Below are 27,987 nucleotides of genomic sequence, written 5' to 3'. Positions count from 1 at the left end.
GCGCCCGCCGCGCCCCCGCGTGTGTGCGTGTGTGTGTGTCTGCGGTGCCACGGCCGTGACACGTCCGTGACGACGCCGTGACGCCGTGACGCGACAGGAGGCGGTGACGGTGGCGCGCGTCACGCCGAGTGACGCGTCGCGCGTGCGATAAGCGCGCTCCTGGAACATGGCGCAGCCACAAGGTGAGTCGCGTTGCGGACGGGGGAGGGGGGAGGGGGCGGAGCGAAGTGAGGTTAGGACGGACAACACGGGCAGCGCGGTGGCCGCCGTGTCCGCGCGTCCGGCTGTCGCGCCCTAGCAGTCACAGGCGCGGGGTTTGCGCCCTTCTGTGTGTGTGTGTGTGCGTGCGTGCGTGTGTCATCCTTGCCGCCTCGCCGCCCCGGCGCTGCTTGCGTCGCTCCTTCCTTCCCGGATCTCGTAGGCGGATGGCGGATGGCTGGGTGGCGATGACTCATGGCGTGCCCGGAGATACGCCGGGGGTGTGCCGGCGTGCCGGGGTAGCCGCCCCGCCGTCTTTTCCTCATTCCCTGCTCCCTCTCCTCCTCCTCCCTCCAGTGCCCCGTCTGGCCGACACGCCCCCGGCCTCGCCCCCGACCGACCCCCGGCCTCGGGGTCGGCGTGGTGGTCGCGGCCCTGGCCCGCACGCCCCCGCACGCCCCCGCACGCCCCCACGCCCCCACGCCCCACGCGCGAGGCGCACATCCCACGGCCGACGATCGAGACCGTGATTGACAACGTGACGATGGCGTGGACGTGTCCGTCGAGGTGGCCGTCGTCGCCCGACGTCGGCCTCCCCGGCCGGGACTGCCTACACTGCTGGAGCGCCTGCACTGTGGGCATCCCTGCGCATGGCGGCGTGCTGCGGGACAGCGTGGGCAGCAGGGGCCTCCCGCCCCTCACTGCTCGCTAACGCCATATCGAAATTTTTCGCCTCTCTTCAAGTTCACTTTGACCGCGGACCTCTCTGGAAGAGTGCCAGTCTCCTCCAAATGATCGTTTCGTCTGCCCTTCTTGGCGGTCGGTCGATGTGCCTGTCTGTCTGTCTGTCTGTCTGTCTGCGTGTCTGCTCCACCTATTCCCATCCTAGACCAGAAACCACTAGGCCGCTGCTAGCCGCTGCTGGTCCAGGTCGATTGCATGGTTCTTTCTTCGTCGCTCCTCCAGCCCCGCCAGCCAGCCAGCCAGCCAGCCAGCCAGCGCGCCGCCATGTTTTAACAATCACAACGCCGGGCGAACGGGGTCGTTGGTGTGAGGCTGAGATTGGAGAATGCATGCCGTATCCATTCTAGAGCGGGGGGTTCGAATCCACCCTCCCGAGGGCAGACCGAGGGCAGTAACTCACACAAAAGGTGTACAGCACTGCAAATCAATGACTCTCTCAGCGACTCACGCAGGCCTCGAACAGAAAGTGTGACCCCACCAATGGATTCCACGTTCGGAGAGCAATCCATTGGTGGGGGCCACTCGTTCGGTTCGAGTCGACGCGAACCCGGGAGCACCCCGCCCAGATCGCCGGCCCGAAAGCCGAAACCACTTCCACGCCCGTTTCCGACCCCGTCGGCCAGTTACGACGGCGTTTTGCGACGACATGAAAAATGACGGGATTTTGTCGGGATGCGTTCATCATCGGCTGGAATGGCTGCATTGCCGGCGCTGCCCGGCGGGCGGTGGTTCGGTTCCCGCCGCCGGCCGGAATGGGTGTCCGAGACTCCGCGACGCCGAGCCTTGGGGGCGGACGCCAGCGGAGCAAAGCCCGCTACATGTTGACACGCTCAGCGCTCGGGAAGATTCTGCTCATGGCTCATGGGGATGTGAGCGCCGTGCCACGCCGCGCCGGTTGTTGGCAAGGGCCAATGGAGGCCGGGAAGGATGGCGCAGGGCTCGGGGAGGCCGAGGCCTGGCTGCGGCCTGGCTGAGGCCTGGACGGGCCGGGCCTCAGCCCGTCGAGGGTGGCCGGGGAACGACCAATTCAAACTTTTCTCGATGGCGCCATGGCGCGGCGGCCGGCTGGCGAAACATACCGTTTATGGTGGAGGGATGGGAACGGCGAGTCGTGCGAGGGGGCGAGCGGACGGACGGACAGACAGACAGACAGACAGACAGACAGACGGACAGCCGGAGGTGTGGGTGTGGTCGGCTCGGCAGCCACAAGGAGCTTGGTGCGGTGAGCCTCCCCCCCTCCCCCTCCTCGCCCCGCGCTCGGAGGTTGGAGGTTTCACGGTGACGCCGCTTCCGGCACGGCGCGGCACGGCGCGGCAGGTCTGCAGCGACACGGCAAATAGGCCAACGAGCCGTTATTTATCGCAGGCCTGGCCTGGCCTGGCCTAGCCTGGCCGACCGAGGCCCAGGCGTGTCGGAGCGTGGCGGGGGGCGGGCGGGGCGGGGCGGGGCGGGGCGGGGCGGGGCGGGGGGGGCCCTTAGCAGCCTCCTGTGGCCTTGCTAGGAACAAGAAAGGGGAGGCAGCCGAGGAAGGAAAGAGAGGAGTAAAAAAAAGCGCGCGCAACATCTTTAACATGAGGGCTGGCTATCCCGTTTCCAGGCGCGCCACAGGCGAGCCGGCACGGGCCGCAGCAGGTCCGCAGACTGGGGCTGACTTACGGTGTGCACGGCCCCGCTGTTCCAGGCGCTGCAGGCGTCGCAAGGCGTGGAGCCTGGCCCCTTGCTGGGTATGCAGTCCGGCGGGCTTGCCTACCCAGCAGGCGCCCCACGGCCCCACGGCCCCACACTCTAGCACACTCGTGCAGCTTAAGCGATCCGCCGGGGCCTTTGGCTCGCCTTGGCTCTCCTGGCTCCGTCTGTTCTCATTCCAATCCATTTTCTTTTCTGCCTACTGAGCGAACGCGCACATGCACACACACACACACACACACACGCCGAATCACGCGTGCCGCTGATGGGGTAGCGCTGCCGCACGCCAGACTGAGCACGACGATATGATACAGCCCCGCCAGCATATATCGGATTACCCCCCCCCCCACCCCTTCCTCTTTTCTCCCCCTTTCCCTGCATCGTTCTCGTCGAAGCAACGGATTCTATTCCGTCCTGATAGTGGCCAGGGATTTACGAGCGTACGTGCCCTGGTGGACGCGGACATGTGCACTGCAGCGGCGCAGGGCGCGTCCTATGATGGACACCCCCTCCCCTCCCCGCCTTTCCCCCGAATTCCCCCCCCCCCTCTTCTTCCATGTCGTACTGCCCCCCTCCCCCTCCCCTCCCGCCCTGCACCTGTATATCGACCCAACAGCTGCACTTAGCCCCCCCGGGGCATCACCGCCGTTCTATTGGCTGCTTTCTTTTCTTCTGCCGGCCCCGCCGTCTGATTCCGCGCTCCGTCTCTCTCGCACTCACGGGGCGGGCCGCGTCAGTGCGAGGGAGAGAGTCTCTCTCAGACGTTCGGCATGGGTTGGTCCTGGTTGGCGCCTGCGGGCGGCGCGATAGGCCGACCCGCCGAGCAGGTGTGTCCGCGCGTTGCCTACCTCACAGGCGCTGACCGCGGCGAGACCCGCCGAGACCGCAAGTCCCCCCCCCCCTGTCTTTCTTTCCCACCCCTACCCCCTTTCTCCACTCCCGCCTCGCGTGTCAGCGCTCGCCAAACCCCACGCAGACATAAAGCACCTTGTTTTATCCCCGCCGGGGGAATTCTTTTTCGTGAAACATTATTTTTCGTTTACACGCGCCGTGCCCTGCCGTGGCCTGCCGCGCCCCGCCGCGCCCCGCGGTGTCTCTGTGGGGTGACCCCAGCTCGCTGCCAGGCCGCCACAGGTCCCGAGTCGTCTAGTCGGGGGAGTCCGAAGCGAAGTAGGTCCGACGCCAGGCCAGGCCCAGCCAGGCCCAGGCACACCGTGCGGGAGGCCAACGGTCGACTTGATGCGAGCGTGTGGCCAAAGTGTCACTGAATTGGCGCTGCAAGTGCCGCTTGCCGCCCGGCCATGGCCCTGTGCGCCGAGGAGGCGGCGGAGCACGGTGGGCCAGAAGGCCGGCGGAGGCGGCCAAAACTCTAGTCGCTAAATGGGTCTCGAACCGAACGTGTGACCCCACCAATGGATTGCTCTCCGGAAGAGGAATCCATTGGTGGGGTCACACGTTCTGTTCGAGGCCTGTTTAGCGAGCCCAAAACACGTCTAGAGTTTTGGCCTCCTCCAGCGTTCTTCTGGCCCACCGTGCGGAGGGCGAGTTGTTCCACCTTGTTCCACCGCTTCCACCGCGTTGCACGCTGCGGTGTGGGCGCCTCGGAGATAGGCGTGTTCCCGGCCAGCAGCAGGCCCGCTCCGTCCCGTTATTGCCACACCCACGCGCCATGTCCTACAGTGCCCACGCCGCACAGGTCGCCCCGCCCCGCCGCGCCCCGCCGCGCCCCGCCGCGTCTGGCCCTTCAAGAGACCCTTCTAGCGGCCCTTTACCACCCGGCCTGCTGGGCCTGCCACGCCTACGGGGCCCAGCCCTGCCCCGGCCTGCCGATCCGGACCGAGTCTGCATCAGCCGTAAAAGCATTCATTTTTACGCCCCCGCCAAGTAAAACATTGGCTCGTTACCCCGCGCCGCCCCGCACCCCAGCCTCAGTGCCCCGGCCCTGGCCCTGGTCCTCGGTCCTTACAGTGTGTCACGTACGCCTTCCCTTTATTTTCCTTCCTCGCGCACCCTTTTTTTATCCATGTATTTTCCTTTTCATTTCATATGAGAAAGTGTTACAATTTATGTTTCACTTTATTATTATTTTTTCGTGTTTCTGCTTCCTCTATTTCCATTATATGTCTCATTTTGTTTCCTTCAGACATTTGCTTTGTCTCCTTTCCCTCCCCCTTTCGTTCGCCATCCCTCCCGTGGGGTTTTCTGCCGCTAGCGCTGTGCGCTTCCTTTTCGCTTTCTTCTTCAATCTTTTCCGCTTCCCTTCCGCTTCCCTTTACGCCCTTTCTCTCCTCCCCCCCCCCCCTCCGCGCGCCTCTCCACTCCCGCCCGACGACCCCACTACCTCGCTTGAGCGCGCAGGTTAATGAGTTTATCCCTATGGCCGAGCAGTGCAGGTGCCTTGGCGTGGCGTGGCGCGGCGTGGCGTGGGGCTCTTACTTTGTTGCAGGGGCCATCCCCTCGCCTCGGAGGACAGGTGTGTTCAAAAATAAATGAAACATGGCCAGGACGAGACGAGGCGGGCGCTCCGACCGCTCCGCCTTCCTCCAGGACTCCAGGACTCCAGGACTCCGGGACAGCAGACGAGGGGAAGGAGGGTCCTGACAGGCCTTCCCGTTCGCGTCACCCCTTCGGAGTACTTTTCACTGGGGAAGCCAACTTCTATGAGGGGTGTCTGTGCACTGTATTTGTTTCGGAGCAACACCAAGTTTCTTCCTTCCTTTTCTGGCAAACTTTCACTTTGCTCCTTTTGGAGGCTGCCGCTCGCTGCCGCTCCTCCGCGGGCGGTCGGGGTCGTCCCTCGTCGTTCCGATGCCCCCCCCCCCCCCGGTCACTGCGCGCGGGATGCCCCGCGATCTGAGGACCGAAAAGTGACAATTTTCGAGTTTCCCTCCCTTCGCTGCTCGTGTACTGCGCCCCCGTCTTGCACTACTCCTCTGAGCAGTGTGCCCGGGGCACGGCAGGAGACGTTTTCGTCGCTCTGTCTCTCTCGCACCTTCGGGGACGCCCCATGAGTGCGAGAGAGAGCGACGAAAACGACCCGCAGGGCGGCACGGCGGCGTGGCTTTCCTGGAGAATAACGCCGCGGGACTCCCCCTTCCCTTCCCCGACCGGATCCGGGGATCCGGACAGGATTCCGGTACATGGCCGGAGGACTCGGCGGCCGGGCCGCGGTGACGGGGCGAGGGCCGGGGGAGGCACGGCACTGCAAGGCACACTGCACGGCACGGCACGGATAAGAAGCCGTGGGAAACGCGGATGGCGGCGGGGCGGCCGCGCCGCAGACTGATTCCGCGAGTGTCTCTCTCGCACTCATGGGGCGTCCCCTGAGGTGCGAGAGAGACAGAGCGACGAAAAGGAGGACTCTGCCGCGGCAGGGGCATGGACATGGGTTTTGCCCGGCGCCGCTACCCCGCGTCTTTTGCGCCGCGCTGCGAACAGCGCCGCCTGCCGGGGCGTCGGGGAACCAATCCCCCCCCCCCCCCCCGCGGCCGAGGGGGCGCCGGGCCGGGCGTCCGGGTGGGCATTGCTCTGCCAGGCTCTGGCAGACAGGACACGGTCGGGCTGGTCGCGTCTCTAGGCCGCAGTCCCGGCCTCGTTCGTCCCGAGCTTGTCGTGCTCGCGCGTGCGTGCGCGGCGGTCGGTTCGCTCGCCCGTGCGTGCGTGCGTGCGTGTGCCGGGCCGCGTGGCGAGGCATGCCGCGCAGGCGGTGGTTGGGGGGCAACCGATATTAGTCCTGGAGGACGCGACCCATGCCGCCGACAACGCCGCCGTCGTACTGAAGGCCCATCCCGAAGGGAATGGTAAGCTCGTTCGGGTCAAGCTCCGAGTCGGAATCGTAGACCCCTCCGCCGTTTTTGTGACCTAGCTCTAGCCTGTGAGTGTGATTCCACCGACCAATGAGTTTCAAAGGTCACTGCCGCGGCTTGCTGCTGGTGCTGTGGGTCCTGGATGCTCGGGGATGCTTCCGTCCGCCCTCTCGGCCGCCCTCTCGGCCAGCAAGCGGCCGGCGGCTGGAAGCGAGCGTGAAAGAAACTTGGCGGCGGCACGCTCCGCTCCACCTAATGAATGCGGGAAAGATTAGCCCCGCCGCGCTGCCGAAAACCGCCAAGTCGATTTATGGCCGGCCCCTGGCTTTCCACGGCTGCGGCCCGCCGGCCTGGTGGGGCTTATTTGGCATTAGAGGGCTCGCGGGAGTCGATAGCCCGGCCGAGCCGAGCCATTAAGCATTGTAATTGTCGCTGTCAACGCCCTGCGCGCTGCGCGCTACGCTCGCCCCGGCCGCCCCGACTGCCCCGCCCTCCATGGCCTCACCTGGCCCTCGCTGAGGGCGACCGCGGCGTCCTCAGCCCTCGACCCTTCCGGGTCGCTCGATGCGATATTATTAGCTCCGAGTGAGATTTGCATGTCCGCGTGGAAAGGCAACCTGGCGGTGGACCGGGCCGCCGCGACTACCCCACCTTCTGGTGTAGGTGCGCCCCGCCGGGCGCTACCCCACTGTGATACCGGCCGAGCCCCGCCGGGCGGCCTTGAGCAGGGCTTTACGAGAGCTTTATGGGGTAAAGTTAGTTGGCAGCGGGCCTAGAGCGCTGACAGTGCGACGAGAATGAGAAAGGGGGTGGGGAGCAGACGGCCTCGCCAGGCCGGATTGGACATCTGGACTTGATGACGCGCTGCGCGCTGCCGGGCTCATTCGCGGAAGAAATAATCCGCCTTGAGTCACGGAGAGCGCCGAGCAGCGGAGCAGCCGGCCCACAGTGGGCCAGAAGACCGGTGGAGGTGGTCAAAACTCTAGACGCGTTTTGAGCTCCAGAGTCGCTAAATGGGACTCGAACCGAGCGTGTGACCCCACCAATGGATTTCTCTCCGAACGAGGAGAGTGGGAGCAGTATTGCAGCAAAGTTTGTCACAACGGTAACAAATGCGTAGAAATCGTGGTTTGGCCTGACTTTAGGCAGCCACTGCGTCTGATCTAAGGTGGCTAATCGTTCTCTCTCAACGGGTGGGTACTCTTTGGGCCTTCCTTAAGAACACCTTTGTTACGGAGTGCGATTATCCGCCTTAGTTTGGGAGCAGTATTGCAGCAAAGTTTGTCACAACGGTAACAAATGCGTAGAAATCGTGGTTTGGCCTGACTTTAGGCAGCCACTGCGTCTGATCTAAGGTGGCTAATCGTTCTCTCTCAACGGGTGGGTACTCTTTGGGCCTTCCTTAAGAACACCTTTGTTACGGAGTGCGATTATCCGCCTTAGTTTGGGAGCAGTATTGCAGCAAAGTTTGTCACAACGGTAACAAATGCGTAGAAATCGTGGTTTGGCCTGACTTTAGGCAGCCACTGCGTCTGATCTAAGGTGGCTAATCGTTCTCTCTCAACGGGTGGGTACTCTTTGGGCCTTCCTTAAGAACACCTTTGTTACGGAGTGCGATTATCCGCCTTAGTTTGGGAGCAGTATTGCAGCAAAGTTTGTCACAACGGTAACAAATGCGTAGAAATCGTGGTTTGGCCTGACTTTAGGCAGCCACTGCGTCTGATCTAAGGTGGCTAATCGTTCTCTCTCAACGGGTGGGTACTCTTTGGGCCTTCCTTAAGAACACCTTTGTTACGGAGTGCGATTATCCGCCTTAGTTTGGGAGCAGTATTGCAGCAAAGTTTGTCGAAACGGTAACAAATGCGCAGAAATCGTGGCTTGGGCTGACTTTAGGCAGCCACTGCATCTAATCTAAGGCGTCTAATCGTTCTCCCTCAACGGGTGGGTACTCTTTGAGCCTTCCTTTAGGGGGTGACAATGGGGGTTCTTGCAAACCCCTAAAAAAACTTTTTGCAAAATATTTTGGAGTGCAGGGCGTTTGCTCTAAAGGCCTCCTGCTTCCTGGGGGACTGCGCAAGGGCCTCCTGAGGGTTCCCGAAGGACTCTCCCGGGGGAGGGCCGGTCGGGCAAGCGGGCCACGCCGCGAAGCGCAAGAAGGCCTCGCGGTCCTCCTCCGCGTCCGGGACTCCTGGAGTGCCACTCCCAGTCGGAGCCCTACTTAGCAGGCATTACGGTGATAGTAGTCGGGCAACGAGGTGAGGAAGGGCTGCGGCCGAGGCGGCGTGGCACGGCATTCCCGGCACGTCCCGGGCCGGCCCGGCCGCGGCCTGGCGGGGGGCTGCGTGTGGACGAGCGGGGCTCCGTGACCCTTTGCCCTTGAATGAATCCCCCGATCCCGGGCGACACCGCGCCCCCGCGCACCGCGCGCACCGGCCACAAGAACAAGGACGTGATCAGCGTGCCGCGTCGCGGTGGTCGCCGTGGTGGCCGGCCGCCCAGCAGGTAGGCCGCACCTGCGCTGGCGACGCGCGGCGGCGGTGCGGGTTGCCTACCTCGCGGACCGCAGGCGCTCGGCAGCTTCGCAAGCTTCGCAGTGCTTTGCTGAAGTGGGCATGGTAGCCGGGCACGGGAAGTTCTTCGCAGAGCCACCGAGCTCGACAACGCCGCGCGCAGTCCCCCTTCTTCTATTCGGCCGCACTGCTGCGTGGGTGCCTGCGAAAAAAAGACCCTCCCCCCTCCTCCTCCCCGAGGCTCCACATCGCTGGCATCCTTATTGTGTCGCGGCCGTGCCATTGGCCGTGCCCCGGGGCCCTCATGTTGTGAATCGTGTGCAGGCGTGCGCGCGGTGGCCGCCTGGCCCTGGCCTCCCCGCCGCCTCAAAGCAGTCTATCACGCCGCCCGGCCCGACAAGCACGTAACTGGCCGGGTCGTCGCGCTGGGGCAGGGCTGTCTTGGCGTCGCCCGGCGTCGCCTGGCGTCGTCGTCGCGCAAGTGGGAACAGCTCTTCATCTTGGGTCTGTTTGCCAGTGTGCCGGCGCCTGGCTGGCAGGCTGGCTGGCGCTGCTGCGCTGCCTCACTCAGAGTACAGTGTACACAACCAAAATGTTCTAATTGCACTCCACTCGGCGTGTCGCGCGCGCAGGGCGGCGCAGGGCGAGTGCCAGCAGATTCATTTAACTCGAGTTCCCTCTCCGCCGCCCGGCGCCAGCCTCGTTCAACTTGCCCCACTTGTTAAAGGTCTTTTTTGAACCTCCTAACGCAGTCACTCGCTCTGTCCTTTTCAATTTCTTTTTTTTTTTTTTTTTTTTTTGCGGTGTGGTGGCGTGGAAGACATTGCTAGGCACGGCCGGGGCGCGGCCGGGGCGCGGCCCCACGCCACGGCCCCCCGCGGGGCCCCCAGCATCGCCGAGGCATGGCCAAGACGGCGTATTGACTCGTGCATTATGGACGAGTCCCGGACGCCACCAAACGTCCACTCGGCCAGCCAGAGCCAGGCCGCCGGGCCGCCGGGCCGCCGGGCCCACGCACGCAGCTGCATCCTTGTGGTCAAGGGCAGAGAGCAGGGCTGGCAGGCCGGAGGGCGTATTAAAACGGCCGCCCTTTTGGCTCTCCCTTCGTCCTTGCCGGCATTCCTTTTGTCCTTTGCCTTTCCTTGTCCTTCTCTCGTCATCGCCGTTTTAGCTTGTTTCATCCGTTTCTCTTTCTCTCCTTTTTCTCGTGCCTCGCTCGGAGCTGCCCGAAAGAACGATGCTCCCCTTAAATCCATCTTCATCTAACTGACTGCGAGTGCAGCGGCCGCTGAATGTCTCCCTCTGTCTCTCTCTCTGTCTCCCTCGCACCCGCTGAGATTGCGCCCCTTGGTCCAGAGGTTCTCTCTCTCTCCCTCTCTCTAGCAGCGAGATGACGCCATAACGCTCAAATGCACGGTTAAAACTTGGCGAGGCGTGGATCTCCGCCATCATGGACTCCATCGTCGAGCACCCCGTTACCGTGGACCCCGTCACCGTGGACCCCGTCACCGTGGACCCCGTCGCCGTGGACCCCGTCACCGTGGACCCCGTCACCGCAGACCCAGGATAGTCGTGGACCCCGGATCGTCCCGGACCGCCGTCGCCAGGGCCAACCCCTTTCGGCGTGGCCCTCGCCCGTCGCTGGCGCCGCTTCCGGCGCCTCCACTGTCGGCGTGAAGGCGCGCGGGCCGCTGGCATGCTACTCGAGGGACCGCTGCGGGCGGAACGACGGAACGGCGCGACGCTCGGCGGGACGGCCGGGGAAATTGGGCAAATTGTAGTTGATGTATCCTCTCGATTGTCGCGACGGCCCGTCGGGGAGGGAGGCGTGCTGGAGCCTCCAGCGAGTGTAGCGGCGTGGCGGCGGCCCGACTCACGCACTGACGCCTCCAGAAGTGTTTTTTTTTCTGCTCCGCTCCTGCCGCTGCAAGACGCCGTCTACAGGGGGCGCGCGAACATCATCTATTTCCCTAGCGACAAGGCCCCCTCCCCCTCCCCAACTTCCCGCCAGGCCGGGACCAGGAAATGTCGGATTCCTCATCCACTTGGCGAGGTCCATTTATGGCCGTTTCCCCCACCGTCCTCCATCCTCCATCGGAGAGGGGCCAAGCGGAGCCACGGAGCTTCTTTCTTCGTGTTTCGAGGCCAATTCGGACAACGCAGGGTGGGATTTTTTTGTGTTTTTTTCTTTGAGTCTCCACTGCACTGTAATTGGACGGTCTCTCCAATCATGGTGGGTCTCGTCCACGCCGCCCACGCACTCCGGCCGGGCCGAGCCGAACGTGCTAACGATGATGCATACTGATAGTGTGGCCGCGAATGGCTGGGAATAACGGGGAAATTGCATCGCCTACCTCCACCCCGCCCCGCCCCCGCCCCGCCCCGCCCCGCCCCGCCCCGCCCCGCCCCGCCGCGCCCTCGCGTGATGGAGGGCGGGGTGGGTAGGGTAGGCCTCTGTCGACATACGAGCGGGACGTGCCGCCGCCAAACCCGTGCCGAGTGCAGACGGACGGACGGACAGACGGACAGGCAGACAGACAGACAGACAGACAGACAGACAGACAGACAGACAGACAGGCAGACAGGCGGACAGAGGCAGCGGACGGACCGCGCGTCACGCCAGGCGCCACGCACACGCGACTACGGTGTACACGGACGGGAAAGTCGAATTTTGTAGCGTTTTGTACTTTAAACGAGTGGCGGCAAACATCCCTCACAACCAAATTTTTTTTCGCCCCACTTTTTGCCGTCGGAAACTTAAACAAAGCAGCGAGACACAGTCCCTTTCATAGCCCTTTTTAGCTCGGTGGTAACTTTTGTTTTTGACGGTGTATGGAATTGACGGGCGCGGTGCACTGCGGGCTGACGGGCTGACAGCGTAGCAAACAAGCCCACACGCCAGTCCGGGGCACTGTAAGTGCAACACGGACGTTGCATTTGCACCCCCAGCCCCTCGCAGCCCCTCGGAGGGAGGCGGCCGGGAAGCGCGCGCACTCTGGCCAAGCGTTTTCGTCTCTAGGTGTGTTCAGTAGTTGCAAGTGGCGGCATGAAGGGGCGGGGGCGGGGCGCGCAGGCCAGCCCGGGGCGTGCAAGTGACCTACTTTGTCTGAAAGCCCACGACACTCGCACACCCACACACATACGCAATCTACATACAACATACACACACATTGAGGCCAGCCGTTTCCACTCATTAAGCAAAGCCCGACCGCTTCCCCGCGCCGTGGCTCTCTGCGTCACTGTTAAAACTTGCAGTGCAGCGGTGGCCAAAGAATGGATTCGCTGGAAACGTGGACACTTTACTTAGTCCCTGCTTCTCCGCAGCTAGCTGCCCGGCTGTCTCTCTCCAGCAGGCCTCCAGTGAGCCTCCAGTGAGCCTCCAGCAAACGTCCAGCGTGTTCCGGCAGTCTACGGTAGTTTCCCAGCCAGTCGCCCTAGCAGGCCTCGTCCCCGTGCTGGGCCTCCCCGCTTGACCTTACTCCCTCCCCCTCCCCCTTTCCATGCCGGGCCCCCCGAAGCCGCCCGAAGCTCAGAGCGCGGGGAATACTTTAATAGCATTACGGTGTGCCTCCCGAGTCGGCGTGTCGCCGTGTCGGCTGATCCCTACCTTGAGGGAGTGGTTGCGCAAACCAAAGTGACATTTTGGCGCGCCTTCCATCCTCCGCGAGGTAATGGCCTTATTTCCATCATCCGCCGCGACGTGGAGGCGACTGTCTCTCTCGCACTCGCGAGGCGCTCCGTGTGGCGTGCGAGTGCGAGAGAGACAGCTGCGCGTATTCGTTGGCGCGTGTTCCGCGCCGCTCGTCCAAATCCCCGGCAAAATCTTCGCGCTTCCCCGCGCCCTCGTGCAGCCTGATTCCGCGAACGGCGACGCTCCGTCTCTGTCGCACTCGAAGGGCGCCCGCCGGCCGCGGGGGCGCGAGAGAGACAGAGCGACGCTGCTGCTGCTCACGTGTGGCCCTGCCGGCCCTGCCCTGCCGCCGCCGTGGTGGTGGTGGTCATGATTGACGCGGGCGGGGCGGCTTCTGACGTTATTGACATGACGGCAGGAGCCACCAGTCGCTCTGTCTCTCTCGCACCCACAGGGCGGCCCGGGGCGGCCTGGGGGTGCGAGAGAGACAGACTCGGACGCAGCCCGGCGGCTTTGTTCGCCCCGTTACACTCGCACACCCCCGCCAGGCCCCCGCCAGGCCGCGCGCATCGGCACGGAGATTCGAAATGCGATTTGACAGCGCCGGTTAGACTTCATCATTTCGTCTTATTCAGCTTTTCTTCCTCTTTCTTTCTCTCTATTTTTTTTATTCCGCGTGGGAAGCCGTCACTGCGGTGGGCCGCGAGCCGTGCCCGAAAATGACGCGTCCAGAGGCAGTGCAGCTCGCACGCTCCACACGGCCGGCCCCAAATTGGACACATTACGGTTGCAACCGCGAGGAGTATGTCATGTCACTCCAAAACCAAAGACTGCGAAAACGGAGAAACGTGAAACGGTTCCATTTTTTTCTTCTTTTACCTCTGCAAGCGACACTGAGGACCACAGCCACCGAAAGAGCAGAGCGCGTCGCGTCCATTTTATTTTATTCGGGCACGGGCTTTCAAGGTGATTCGTGTTGGTCGTCTCGTTTCATGGCCGAAATGTAGCGGATATTCGGTGAGAGGAGAGCAAGTTTTCCACCCGCTGCGCGCCGCGCGTCGCTAGGATCTGAGTTGACGTCCTCGGAATGTCCACCCCCTCCCCTCCCCTCGGCTCAGTGCCCCCGCCCCCGCCGCCGCCGGCCTGCCAGCCGTTCCCTCGTGGGAGTCGGCACTGCAGTCTGCAGTCTCATTTCTCATCAAGTACGTGAAGCAGTCTTTGTTTTCCTTGCTGGTCCCGCTGTCGGCCTGCCTGGCTTTCCGGCCTGGCTGGCCTCACAGTGGGCCAGACAACCGGTGGAGGCGGCCAAAATCCCGGACGCGTTTTGAGCTCCAGGGTCGCTCAATGGGACTCGAACCGAACGTGTGACCCCACCAATGGATTGCTCTCCGAACGAGGAATCCATTGGTGGGGTCACACGCTCGGTTCGAGTCCTGTTTAGCGACTCTGGAGCTCAAAACGCGTCTAGAGTTTTGTCCGCCTCCAACGGCCTTCTGGCTGCCTTCTGGCCCACTGTGTGCCTGGCTGGGCCGGGGCCTTGGCGTGGCCAGGACGGGCTGGCCTGGCGTGCAGGCAACGCTCGGGGCACATATCGACCGGACAAGTGCAGCTGGCCCTTTGGAACCCTAGGGCACCCTAGGGCACCCTAGGGCACCGCACACAACCTCGGCCAGGTCCGGTTTTTTGTCGCTTCGCTCGCCCGATCGACATTCGATTCGTCCCGGCCAGCGACCTGGCAGTACACTGTGATTACTTCCGCTTCTTCTCCACGGCGGTCCAGTGGCCTAACCTAACCCAGCGGGTCTGTTAATTCTCTGGGAATGGTGTGGCCTGAGGCTGGCAGGGCGTGGCAGGGCGTGGCGGGGCGTGGCAGGGCGCCCCCTTGGGGTCCCAGCGGCCTCACAGTGCTCGAGCAGGCCCTGCCGTGAGGGAAGCCCCCCAAGGGGCTGCGCTGCCGGCGCTGCGGGGGCGGACTGAGAGGATGACCTGCCCGTTATGCAGTCCATGATGCAGGGCAGCCCACTGCAAGAAAGGGCTGGCCGGGCCGTTTTTAGAAAACGAGGATTAAACTTTAACGCGTCCCCGCGGCGCGGACGCGCGGACGCTCGGACGCGCGGGCTGGGACTCGCACTTCGTGGCCTCGGCCCGGACTCTGCGTGCTGCGTGGTCGGCGACGTCACAGCCTGCGTCATCACGCCACGGCGATCCACGGCGAGCCAGGCAAGGTATTGCCCTCCGCCCCTCCCGACTTCATTCAAATCGATCCTCCTGGGCCCGGCCCGTCTAATGATTCCCCACAGTGGCGCTGCCTCTCCGTGCCTCTCCCGCCTGTCCGGGACTCTCCCCGCGCTGGGGGCGCGTATATTGTATTCCCGTGTACGCACTCCGGGATGCGTCCAAGCGATGACGGCCGAGAGGACTGCCGTGGTTCGCGAAGGGGCGGGGCGGGGAGGGGCGGGGCGTGGAAGGGTTACGGCCCGGTTTAAGAGCTCTTTGACACCAGTGCTGCAAACTGTGGAGTGGGGTGCGGGGCCGCCCGGGGCCGCCCAGGCCGAAGAGGGGCTGTGCTGGCAATATTCTGTGCGGTAGGCCTCCCCTCCCCTCCCCCTCCCCCTGTCGTCGCCGCTCGAGAGCCCGGCCGCCCCGGTCGCCGTCCATTTCCTCCAATTTCGCAGCAATTAAGACTTTCTTTGAGGCCCTTCCGCCCCATCCACTCCATCGTTCCTCTTTGTTTCCCCATAACGGAACTCGTTTTCCGAATAGGTTTACAACCCCTTTCCTGGGCGAGGCCGACGGGGCGGGGCGGCGCAGCAACAGAGCGAACAGAGTCCAGGGCCAAGATGACGAGGACACGGATCCCCTCGGGGGTTCGGATTCAGATGCTGGTTCGGATTTAGATTCAGATTCGGATTCGTTTGACATGCAAATTCGGTGTCTGAGTGCCGGCGAGGCGACATGCTTTGAACCACATCCTCGTCACCCCTTCCCCCTCCCCCACCCCCTTCGGTCCGCGACCGTCCGCGACGTGGCTAGCTTCAGGACACTCCTTGTTCGCCGTCTTTTTTGTCATTATTCTTTTGCCACTTGATTTCCGGAAACTTGAAACAGAAATTACGGAAACCTGCTCGACAACATTTCTCACTGGTCTTTGTCTTTTGTTCCAGGCCTCCGCCATGCGTCTGAAGCACTCGATGGCACCCCTGGCTGCAGCGGAGTCTAGGCCAAATTCGTGAGTATGAAAAATGAGCCGACCCGCGCGTATCCAGTTCCCCTCTTCTTTTATTTTTCCGAGCTGGCTCACTCGAAGGTCGACTTGTCAGTGTCCTAGTCCGGTCCCGGCGTCCTGGCGCGGCTCTCTCTGGTCCAGGGTGAGAAGGGGAGTCGTCTATCAGGGCGGGGTGCCCAGGGGTGCCCGCCCCCACCGTTGCACCGCCTGCTAACTTTTGTTAATCTGCCGTAGTGCACCCTTTCCCCGCCAGAGGGCAGCACTGCGAGCACTGCGCGGCGCTAACGACATTGTGACGTCGCGATAGCGGGGGGGGGGGGGGCTGCAAGCGCCAAAGCCAGCAAAGCCCTTAAAAAGGGCAGCGAGGAAGAGATAATTTTCTCCCCTTTCGGCCCTTTCGGGCGAGCAGCGTAAAAGGGCTGGAGGGGTGCAGGTGTGCGCGCCGCCTCCGTGCGAGAGAGAGAGAGAGAGAGAGAGAGAGAGAGAGAGAGAGAGAGAGAGAGAGAGAGAGAGAGAGAGAGAAGTGCTCGTCGCATGTATGAGTAAGGGGGAGGCGCAAATAGTTCAAAGCAAGTTAAAGAGGTGTTGGGGATGCTAAAGCTTTTAAAGCGCGTGCTCTGCAAACTTTACCGACGAAAAAAAAACAACTCTTGCATTAATGAGGCGTTAATGCGAGAGACCCCGCCGCTCCAGACTCGTCTCTAATTGCTGTCTGCTCCCACCCAGGTGCAACTCGGGGCTGCAGGACTGCAACAGCAACGAGCCCAACTTCAACGACAGGCAAGTGACACGAAGTGACAGCATCACCTGCTTATTCTCGATTGCTCAAAGTCATGAACTGGTTTGATGGCATATTCGTCAAGAAAATCGGCCCTGGCGTTCCCATGAAATGATGAGCGAAAATTGAACAGTGTAGGCAGACCCGGCCTGTTCAGTGAGGTACCCGGAATGGAACGCGTTCTCGCGACATAAATAGTGGAGGGCGCCGCTCGATTCCGTAGTCATGCAATGGACAGGCCGGGGGGGGGGGGGGGCAACGCCGAGTCCGCGATCCCAGATGCAGGCAGCCGTTGCCTGTAGCAGTGTGGCAGTCCAGTGAGATGGTTTGGAGGGTAGGCAAAAGGCGGGGCGGCCTGTACTGGCAGCAGACCAAGCGCCACAACAGCGGTTCCCTCCGGGCCCTTGCCGCCCCCTCGCCGCCCCCTCGCCGCCCCCCCGCCGCCCCCTTGTCGGGCCCCTGGGCCGTGCTTCATTCTAACGCCTTTCTTCTCCAGCAGCACAATATGGGAGTCCATCCGCGCGGGACAAAGCAAGGCAAGCAAGGCAAGCAGGGCCCGCGCCATCGAGGAGGACTACACGAAACTACAGAATTTGGGTCGGCCGTGCCGGCCCGCCCGCGCGCCCCTCGAGGGCTACACTGGGTACGCTGGGTACACGGCCAGGCCCCTGAGGGGCTGCCGCAACATCCGCAGCGGCGGTAACGCGCGCCAGGGTAAGCAGTGTACCAGTGTACCACGGCGGCAAGTTCTAGCACTGCTTGATTGCAAAGTGTTAACCTTTTCTGCTATGATTCTGATTATTTTAGATCTTTCCGACGCGAACCGCCGCAACCTCGCCGTCGACCCGTCCTCGTCCTCGTCCAGCAGCGCGTCGACGTCGGCGGCGGCCTCCCCGACGCCCCTCGCCGACGACGAGTACGGCATCGTCAACCCCAACTACCCCGGCTTCGAGCACCTGGCCGCCAAGCTGCTGAAGCTGGCGGCCGGCTCGGACTGCGAGGACGACGACGACGACGAGGACAACAACAACAACAATAATAACAACAATAACAACAACCTGACGACCAACTTCAACAACAACATCAACCTGGAGGATGACTGCAAGTTCGACCTGGTGAACCAGGACCGTCTCGGCTGCAGCAAGAAGGCGCTCTACGACAAGCCCAAGCTCGCCGCCGCCATGGCGGACGCCTTCCTGTCCTCCGCCAAGGAGGACCTCACCATCAGCAGGGACTTCTTGCCCGCCAAGCTGGCGCCGCTCGCGGCCAAGCACGCCAAGGCGGCGCCCGCGCCGCACCCGCACCGCAAGGACAAGCAGGACTCGAACCGCGTCGAGGACATGGAGCTCGACAAGGAGGAGAAGTTCAGCAAGGAGGCCGCGGAGAAGGAGACGCTGCCGCGCAAGAAGGAGAAGATGGCCATGAACTTGCGCAAGGCGCGCGGCATGCCGCTCTCGGACCGCACCGAGAGGCGCCTGTCCATGGCGGGCCACCACGCCCACCACGCCCACCACGGCTACGGCGCCGCCGCCGCCGGCCACAAGAAGCGCTCCTCCCTCGAGATCCTAGGTGATTCATGTTTTACAGTGCACTGTCCGGGAAAAGGCAAGTCGAAGCCCGCAGTTCTCGCTATTGTTTTGTAAAGTCCGTTGAATCAGTCGAGCAGCGTAACTGCGAATCTCATTTTGATTATTCAGATTTACCGACCAACATAATCCCGACGGAACTTTCCGACTAGACCTGCTGATTCTCACGCCACTCTGCTCTTTGCAGTCATTGTTTTTATTACAACTTTGTCCATTGGGGTTCCAGGGGGTTTCGACGTGTACAACATCGAGACCGCCATGCCGCGGATCGACCTGGACCTGATCGAGTCGCACCTTCGCGCCGCCAAGGAAGAGGAACGACGGGTTAGTATCATCTTTAAATATTGTTTCTGCTGGTGAGCGTTGAACCGGGCCATCGTGTAAGTACTACGGTATTTCTTCATACTCCTCCCCACTGACGTGGGTTCTCCACCTGATAGAGGTTGTCTGTGATGGGTGCGTTCACTAGGTCCTCTCGGTTTCCTTAGGCATGCCTTTCCGAGGTGCCCCGGTCTAGCTGGTCTGCCGCCGCACTGTGTGCCACACAGCGTCGGCGCCGTGCTTTAAAAATAGCTCACAATAACACATCGCCGGCTGTGCTGGCCTTCCTGGCTTTCCCTGCTTCCCTCGTTCCATCGGCATTTCTGAGCGACGGGTCGGTGCAGTGCCTGCCAGGCTTCCTTCCCGGAAGGCATCGACCTACCGCCGCCCCCGCTGTCTCTCTCGCACCCGAACGGCCCGCCCTACGAGTGCGAGAGAGACGGCGCGAGTGCTCCGCGATTTGATGGCGCCAGCCTTTTATTATTGAAACGATTCTCTGGTGCTCACGTGGACGTTACGGCGGTCAAGTGTTTCCCGTCCCGGCCGCTTGGCTGTCGCTTGTCGACCCACTGTAGGGCTGCAGGCGGCTTCCCTCTCTCTCGCACCCTGCTGCGGACCTGCACAGTGGGCCAGAAGACCGGTGGAGGTGGCCAAAACTCCAAACGCGTTTTGAGCTCCAGAGTCACTAAGCGGGACTCGAACCGGACGTTTGACCCCATCAGTGGATTGCTCTCCGAACGAGGAGTCCATTGGTGGGGTCACACGTTCGGTTCGAGTCCTGTTTAGCGACTCTGGAGCTCAAAACGCGTCTAGAGTTTTGGCCGCCTCCACCGGTCTTCTGGCCCACTGTGCGGCGTGCCCTTCAGGCTGGCGAGGTTGGTGAGGTTGGTAAGGTTAGGGCCGGGCGGCCCTGGCGGCCCTTGGCGTGCCGCCAGCGGACAAATGGAAGGGCCCGGAAACGATTAGGGCCACGTCAGGGCAGCGGGCTGGCTCCGAGCACGGCCGTCGTCGCCCCGTCTCTCTCGCACTCGCGGGCCGTCCCGCACGGCCGCAGCGGGTGCGAGAGAGAAAGACGCAGCCCCGCCCGGGATTATTCGATATTATCGGAGCGCCACAGCGGTACATCGGCTCCTCAACCCACGCCTGGAAAATGTCGATGGAAACGGAGCTGTCCAATAAAGGCGGTGCAAAAACAATTTCTTTGGAAGTCAAATTAAGAACCGGGGTGCTTCCATGAATTGTGCAGTCCAAGGCCGCCGCCTTAAGGTTGCCGTCGTGTCCGCTCGCCCTGCGCGTCGCCTGGGTTGCCTACCCTGGCGGCTGCGGGCGCCTGGCGCCGCGCTGCTTTGGCGGACGGCTGGGCGGCGATACTCCGCGCTCGCGCACAGAGTCTCCACCGGCGCGGCGTAGCGCCGCGTGCATAAACCGCTGTCGCTTACGGCGGCCCCTCACACGCACGGCGGGACGGTTTGCGTCGCGGCGGAGCGAGCAGGCCACGAGAGTTCCGGTTCCGTCGTTCCTTTCCCCGTTGAGATTCGCACTTCTCCAAAGTCGCCGCCACTCCGCCCTAACGCAACGACGCGACTGTTTGTGGAAACTTTGAGCGGCGTCGTGCTCGCCTTCAATTTTACTCGTCTCCGCGGGAAGGAGCGGAACGCAGAACGGCTGATGCATATTTCATGGCGGGTTGGCTAGCTTGACCCGCCGCGCGCCGCCCCGCATTACTGGCACGAGAATTATCCATGAAGTCCCCGGGGGAGTGTCTCTTTCCTGGACAACGACGGCGACGACGGCGACGCGGATCGGGGTCGGGGCCGGGTCAAAGTTCCGTGTGTCATGTTTTCGTTTGGGATCCGAATCCGATATGAGGCGGTCCACTGGCTCCGCTTGTCCGGCCGCCTCCCCGCCGCGGCTGCAGCTGCTGCCCTCCAGAGAGCACTCTCTGGCGGCGCGGGCCCGGCCCCAGTGTGCCACACAGTGCGCCACACAGTGTGTCACACAGGCCGGCCAGGCCCACGCACTGCGGACAGCTGACTGCGTCGCCGCGCCCCCGCCATGCGTGCTGGGCGTGCTGGAGGTGGAGGCGCCGGACTGCAAGCACAAGTAAGGCGTCTCCCTCGCACTCACGGAGCGCCCCGTGCGGCCCGGCGGGGGTGCGAGAGAGACTCTCCAGGAGACGCGTGGCGCGGTGGAAGGGGGCGAGTTTTATCATCAGTTTCCCTTCCCCGCCGAGCGCCGCGGGCCAGTTTGGATTTGCCGCCCAATTTGCAAGGGAAATACGCACTCTTCTTCAAAACACGAGTTTGCCGAGACTTCTTGTCGCCTTTTCCTCCGTCCGCGTGTCTGCCTGTCTGTCTGTCCGTCCGCCCGACTGTTCGGCAGCGCGGTTCGGCAGTCTGTCCGTCTGTCTGTCCGCGCTGCGTTTATGCCCGCGCAGTGCTGGCATCGTAGGGGATCAGCCGCTCCGCCTTTATCAGTCATTTCGCTTGGCGTGCAGGCAGCGCTCGGCACAGCACGGCACGGCGCGAAGATTGGCCGCGATAGTGGCGCAAGTGTGCCGTGGACGGCGTGGCTGCCCGTAGGCCCGTACCGTCCGCGGCAGTACACGCGCGCGCCCTGCAGGGAGGGCCCGGGCACGCCGTGCCGTGTCGCCGCCCTCGCCGCCCTGGCCGTGCCCCGACGCCCGGTCGACGGCTTACCGGTCAAACCAGGTTCACGTCCTGTCTAGCGACGCGCGACCGCCACCGCCGCGCGCAGGACACTCCAGGTCGCCGCCGCAGGGCACCCACGCCGCGAGGACCGCGGTTCGACGCCGGGCCGCGCCGCGTTTTCGCCGAGGCAGGCTGCTGCTGCCGGACCGACCTGACTGTACCGACGGGCGGGAGGCACGCGACGCACGCGACAAGGACAACAACAACAACATCCTCCTGGTTAGCACCTGCGGCAGTGCGACACCGCGGTGACAGACTGTGTGTCTGGCTGCAGCGACGCGACGCGACGCCCCGGGATGGCCCGCTCCCGCTCCGCTCCATGATGCACGAGCTGAACTCAGTGCAGGTCCGCCGCGACCCCGCGCTTCGCCGCCTGCTCCGCGCGCCCATGGTGGCCGACGAGGTCAGGAGGGTGGCCCTCCGCCACGCCCAGAGGAAGGTCAGTGTTTCCGGTGGCCGTCCTGCTAGTCTTTTCCGTCTCAAAGTTTTCTCGAGTCCGCAGAGAGGCAGTACGAGGCTGATTCATCCGCGATGACTTTGCTACTTTATCTCAGGGTTTCCGAAGAGTCGCGTATCTCGGAGCGGTTCTGCCCACTGTAGCGCCTGCGAGGTAGGCCACCATTCCGTCCCGCGACACACCGGCGCGCAGCCGGCGGCCTACCTCGCCCCTGTGAGGACGTCAGGCGCGAGGTGGGCCACCGTCTCTTCACCGGCGTCTTCCGGGCCGAGCCAGTGGCCTACCTCACAGGCGTTATCGGTCGCCAGCAAGCCGGGCTCCGGAAAAGGGCAGTGCTTGTCTGGCCGCACAACGCTTATGCTTGTGGGCGGCTTCAGCCTCAGCCTCCGGCTCGCCACACTTTGGCGCGTTCGGCCCTATCGGCGCCCGCCAGGTGGTGTGATGGCCGGCTTATGGACATTCCGTAAAAGTGAGATTTGACGCTTTGCACCTGGCGGGGGATTGGGTTGGGGGATTGACGGTGACCGCCCCCCCCCCCACACACACACACACACACGCACACACTCGCGCAATGCCGCAACAGAACCGGCGTTGCCTGTTGCCTGGCGTTGCCTGAGGCTGAGGCCGCCTTGTTGCGGGCACACTGCCTGCCCGGCGGCCTGCCGGCCTGGCGGGTTGCTTTCTCCGAGGTGCTGCTCGCTTGCTGCTCGTTGCTACGCGTTGACGGGTTGGCTGCGTCCGCGGCGTCGGCAGTCGTCGCTCCGTCTCCGCTGGACTTCCCCGCGCGTCCGCGGCGAGGCGCGGCCTTTTTTTTCTCGCCTCGCGCCTGGAGCTTCACTTCGCACGCGGCCGCTGGCGTACCTGCTCTGTCGTAACTCCTCGCAGTCAAGTGACTTAGGCCCGCCGCCCCTCGCCGTCGTCGCTGGACGTCACATCAGCAACAAGGAGCGAAGCACCGCGAGAGAGGGAGAGAGAGAGAGAACGACACCACACCAATTCTCTCGCTCGAAACGGCCAATTTCCGCCACTGGATGGGAACCGCAGAAAAACGATGGAACTGAGTCGGTTTCCGGCCGCGAGACTGTCGTCTTCGCCTTCGGTGCTGAAGATGATTTAGGTTAGGTTAGACAGGTCTGGTTAGTGTCGGTTAGTAATCGTCTCATGGCCCGCTCCTGCTAGTGATGCGGCATTTTCGGCCCTCACGACTCCACGGCGCCCTGGTCGTGCCCGCGGCGCTCCATGGCCTTCCCGGCGCGGAGGGACTGGCGCAGGGCGTGAATGGACTGCGTCAAAACTGTGCTTTCACAGTGCAGCGTGGCCTTTACCGGCGCAGCAGTGAGCAGGGTCAGGGCGTCGTTCGGGGAACGGCGAGTCAAACTGAAATGGGCGTGTGCGTTACCGTCGGTGCAGTAGCAAGGCAACGAGGCGATGCAAGTCGATTACGCCGGGCCAACATGCCTGGACCGCGCGGAGATTCCCTCGTCCGCGCCCGTACAGTGCAATGCCGCAGTACTTTGAGGAGAGGCGTGCTAGTATGACGTGACGCGGTGCTTGGCGTTGCCGGCGTGGCGCGGCGTGGCGCGGCGTGTCGGCGGCGCGGCGCGCACTGGTCTGTGACGGTTACTCCGGCGGGGGCCCTGCAGCCCGCTCGCCGGAGTTTGCGCTGGCCGTGGGCCCGGAGCCGCCCGGAGTTGCTGCAGTCCGGAGCCCTGGGCCAGTCAGGCAGTCAGCCACTCGCGGCTCCCCGGTCTCGGTCGTCGCGGACCTCGCCGGCCTCCTCGAAGGAGGCACGCCGCGTCGACGCGGCCCCGCGCGCGTTCCCCGCCGCCGCCAAGAAGACCCAGGCAGACAGTGTGCGTGCAGTGGAAAGTGAAAAGCGGAGGCGTCACGGGCTGCGCGTCAGCACGACCATCTTCGCGTGGAAGCCTCCTGGAATTTCTGCTGAAATTTGGAAATCGGGAAATCCTGGCGCACTTGCACAACGTCCCGCCGTTCCAGCTCGGCCGCGCTGAGGCACTCGCTGGCGCGTGGCACAAGGGCCGCCGATCGGACACGGCGTGGCGGCGCGGGGCGTCGACACGGTGACACACTCTCGCCCTTTCATTGACGGAGCCCTCGACCTGGAAACACCGCCGCCGTCGCCGTTGTCCGGGACTCAGGGCGAGGCCGCCGTGCCGCCGCGCCGCCTCCGGCATGGTCGTCGTGGAAGCCATGGACGTGGACGCCGAGTGCAGGGGCCCCACCAGCCTGCCGGCCTTCCCCTCCAGGGGCCCCCGCCGCCACTACAAGAAGGACACCCGCTTCCTCCTGGACCTGTACCACCTCACCTACGACGACCACGAGAGCCTCGACACCATCGACGACCTCAGCACCGTGGGTTCCAATCTGCCTCCAGGTTTTAATTTTGTGCGGCCGTCTTGCGGTGGTGTGAGGTTTCGCCTGGGTAGTTTTCACCGTTTTTCCTGTCCACTTCTGATTAGGATGGCAAGGAGGTGAATCATTCGCGGTGTGCTGGCTGTTGCACTGCGGACACACGGGCGGCTCCATTTGAATCTTGGCGCCCTACGTGCTCCCACTCCCACCACCGCCTTTTGTCGGGTTCAAACATGGCGGCGCCGTGAAAGTGTTTGTTTGTGTCAGTGGTCCCTGTTTAGATGGAGATTTTAGACTTATTTCTCTGCCTTAATTCCGTTTGAAAGGATTTGCCCGAGTGAAATGTGATCCCCATTCATGGCCCACACTATAAAGACTGAATAATTTGCGAGAGTGCCATAACTTCAACTCGTACTGTGATTTTTGTAGCCATGTGTGCATTATAACCCTCAAACAGTTATTCTCTTCATTCGTCTTTTCCTAGACAATTTTTACCTCGTTGCCATATTTTGTAACTTTTTGTCACATATTGGGTGCCATTTCTAGATTTTTAAGTATTTCATTGACTTGCCATGTTTGAAAACTTAATCACCAATATAAAGACTCATTCATCCAAAATGAGCAGCTCTCTTTCTATTGACAACTTGAAAGAGCACACAGCTCGGCTAGCAGAGTCAATAGATGTCTTGAAGTCGAGGGTGCAACTAGGATCTAGTAAAGTTGGGGCATACCTTTTGGCTCAAAAAGATGTTGATGTCGAGCCATTGAGAGCCGCTGAGAGTTATGTTCACTTAGAGGATGTAAAGGACCCACAAATGTCGCGCTGGTTACCTCCAGGACCAACTGATGAGGATGAAGACAATATTGTAGATCGGTTCATTAGAGTTATCACAATTGATGATGATGAGGACGGTTTTTCTCAGATTCCAAACACTCCTCCACCTGCCCGTCACAGAAGAAGAGTATGCGTCGTTAGTTCAAGGGGATTTTTTGTGGCGTTGTTATGGCACATATCTTATCATGACTCTTTTCTTTTATCTGTTGCAGCGGCGAAATGACAGAGAAGAAATCCGACGTCGCTTGGCAATGGGAACAGAAGATGCTGACTATTACACCAATGATCAGAAACCTGGGAAAAAACCTAGTCTGCAAGCACGACTTCAAAGTGGTCAGTTAAAAATGAATGTTCTTATGTCCTAAATATATTTGCTATCATTAATCCTGCTCTTTTTCATTTCTTCAGGGATGAATCTGCAGATCTGTTTCATGAATGAGACACTATCTGATACAGAATCCCCTGGATCAGAAGGTGAAGTATCTGCCTCTGGCTCTGTGAACCCAGCGCTTGCTAAGGCTGCAACACCTAAGGGTGAACTCCCTTCAGAGCGGTTACCAGGCATGTCTTCTAAGGTATGTGGCTTTTCCAACGTGTTCTTACTTCTTTCATGCATTCTTGTTTGGAACCATAAATTATTCAAGAATGATTTATCCTCTCCTGCAGCCCGCAAGACCTCTCTCTTTGCCTCTTCGCCTGGATTCAGAGCACGAATGGAGAGAACATTCATCTTTGATGACTGAAGCAGATTTTCTTGCTCGACAAGCTCAACTTCAAACTGAGGCCCGCATGGCTCTTGCACAAGCCAAAGACATGGCTCATATGCAAATGGAGATAGAAAGGCAGCGTCAGAATGCATCTCCTATAACAGAGATGGTGCGCCACACACTGCAAAAGGTAAGTACACCAACCACCAACTAGTTTCAGTCCAAAACAATCAGTTTTGCCCTCAATTTTTTTTTTTTTTTAATTTCATTATTTGTTTTTTACAGGTTGGGGTTTCATTTCCTGAGGATAGGAGGCGACTAAGCCGGCAGATTTTGACTGAAATGAATGTTGCACAGTTGCAAGTTATTGTTAATGACCTACATACTCAAATTGAATGTAAGTTTATTTTTTGACATATCATATAATTTCTATCGACTTTGTTTGAATTCTTGAATTGACTGGTTTTATATGTTTTCAGACTTGAACGAGAGTTTAGTGCGCTTTCTAATGGAACGTGACGATCTGCACATGGAGCAAGACTCAATGTTGGTCGATATTGAAGACCTAACTAGATATCTGTAAGTTTGAATTTTAAACTAGGGATGGTAGTAGGCTTAAGCCTTTGTATGTCTCTATTGGCCCTCTCTTCTTTCAGTGGTGCAAAAGAACAATCCAGCAAAAGCGGGGCAGCTCAAAATAACAACCTATTTAAGACAAATGGATCGACTGGATTGGCGAAAGCAAACCTCAAAAAATGATGAAGCTGTTTTCAACAAGTTTTAGTGCCATGATATTTTGATGAGGCAGAGCTTATCTCAGTCCAGTCATCACATGAATTTTTTATGGCGCTTGTGATATTTGTGTCTTCAGTGATCCAAGACAAAGTTTACAAAGGTGTATTTATTAGGTGTACTTATGCTTAGATCGAGCACATGAGCAGTTGATGCATTAGAATAAACTGCTGTTTCTCTTTGACAATGCTGTAGCTTTTGAGGCCTGTACCATAGAGAGCATTTTTAAGAAACAAACTATGAATTCTTAATTTGGAGAATACATAATTCCTGCCATGTGTTTGTGACTAAGATTACTATCTATCTTCTGGCTTTTGTACTGAGATGCGCTTGTGCATTATTTGTTTCAAACCCTTATTGTTGTTATAGGACTATGACAAAAATGTTTTTATCATATTACACTGTTAATCCAGAAGTTGGACCTCCATGAAATGAGGAATATTTTATTTGTAAAATGTTAAACCTAGTAAGATAGTCAAAGGATTTGAGGAAATGCCTTTGCTGCATGTGCATATTCTCAACATATTACTACGTTGTATTCAATAAACAGAAAACCCATTCTGACCAAGTCTAGAAATTCGATGAAACTGTATTTAATTTGAAGTCACTTTGAATTACTGTTGGTCACAATGTACATTTTAGATGTTGACATTTACATTGCTTGTGGTTTTCTAATACGTTGGAATTCTCTAGGGAAGATTTGTAACCAATGCAAATCTATGACACTATTTTGGTTAAACATCATGGTGTACTATCTCTACACATCAGTGTGATATTGTTTAAAAATTAAGGCTTTATTTTTATCTGTTCCTTTCTAGAAGTAATGTTTTAATACCCTGTTATCTCTGTAACCAGGATGGTCTCCTTCAGGCACTGGTCTTTATTCCGTCATGACAAATAGGACGTCTTTGTCTTTATTGTGTTATTTTTGACAATGCTGTTTTTTTTTAGCTGCTGAAATAGTAATAATAATAAGATTCTACTTCCATTTCAGTTCAATGTTTGTTCATATTATGGCCATTTCTCTCTGTGTATCCTGTATTATTTTCCTTGACAAAGTGAGTTTTGCCATTTAGGCAGTTGTGAAGATTAACAAACCCACAACTGTGTATGTAATTGTAATTTTAAAATGGTATCTTCCTCATTTTGAGTGTGGTTGTTTCTTGAACGCAGTTGTCAAACTCACATTACCTAAACTGTTTCTTTTTTATTTTCTTTGTCCTTGCCTGACAATCAAACACTTGTCAAAGATAAATTGGTATCATGTGAGTTTTGAATTTGCAATGTAAGCTTTCTGTGTGTAATTAGTGAGGTAAGCTATTTGATGAGAAAAATGCAGTTCAAGTCTCATTCCACATGAATCACCTTGTTTGCCTAGGAAAAAAACAGTAATCCCATTCTACTTGTACCTTTTGTGTTCAAGTGTAAAAATCATGCAGTTTTACACTTGGAAACTATGTATATCAGTCTGTGAAACGAGTTTGGTGCAGAATTGTGCTGATTTCTTTTGTGCAATTGAATTAAATATACTGAAGCACAGCTTAAAACTGAAATGTATTATTTTTTTTCCCATCCTGGGCATTGACCAACCATCCTATTTTGGGTCGTGAAAAATATTTTGGGGTC

At 59.9% G+C, this 27,987-nt stretch overlaps 1 protein-coding gene across 4 annotated transcripts; it reads left to right on the top strand.

The window, feature by feature from the left end:
- The first annotated feature begins 5 nt into the window (after positions 1-5).
- LOC117651685 lies at positions 6-27,914 on the top strand. 4 transcript variants are annotated; one of them, XM_034395951.1, is made up of 12 exons: positions 6-182; positions 15,740-15,804; positions 16,528-16,581; positions 17,079-17,293; positions 17,387-18,148; positions 18,392-18,489; positions 25,075-25,195; positions 25,271-25,437; positions 25,529-25,759; positions 25,855-25,966; positions 26,049-26,148; positions 26,226-26,367. In XM_034395951.1, exons 2-12 carry the CDS (start codon positions 15,749-15,751, stop codon positions 26,326-26,328), a joined length of 2,019 nt encoding a protein of 672 aa, XP_034251842.1. In that variant the 5' UTR covers positions 6-182; positions 15,740-15,748; the 3' UTR covers positions 26,329-26,367. The 4 variants fall into 4 exon arrangements, with proteins under 4 accessions (XP_034251842.1, XP_034251841.1, XP_034251839.1 ...); XM_034395950.1 differs by having other exon boundaries at positions 17,076-17,293; XM_034395948.1 differs by lacking the exon at positions 6-182 and adding an exon at positions 6,286-6,428 and having other exon boundaries at positions 17,076-17,293; positions 26,226-27,914.
- Positions 27,915-27,987: the final 73 nt, after the last annotated feature.

Source organism: Thrips palmi, unplaced genomic scaffold (genome assembly GCF_012932325.1).
Source record: "Thrips palmi isolate BJ-2018 unplaced genomic scaffold, TpBJ-2018v1 HiC_scaffold_6, whole genome shotgun sequence".
In the NCBI taxonomy this organism is placed as follows: domain Eukaryota; kingdom Metazoa; phylum Arthropoda; class Insecta; order Thysanoptera; family Thripidae; genus Thrips; species Thrips palmi.
Note: the sequence above shows the minus strand (reverse complement) of the source record. Positions and strands in the feature narration are given on the sequence as shown.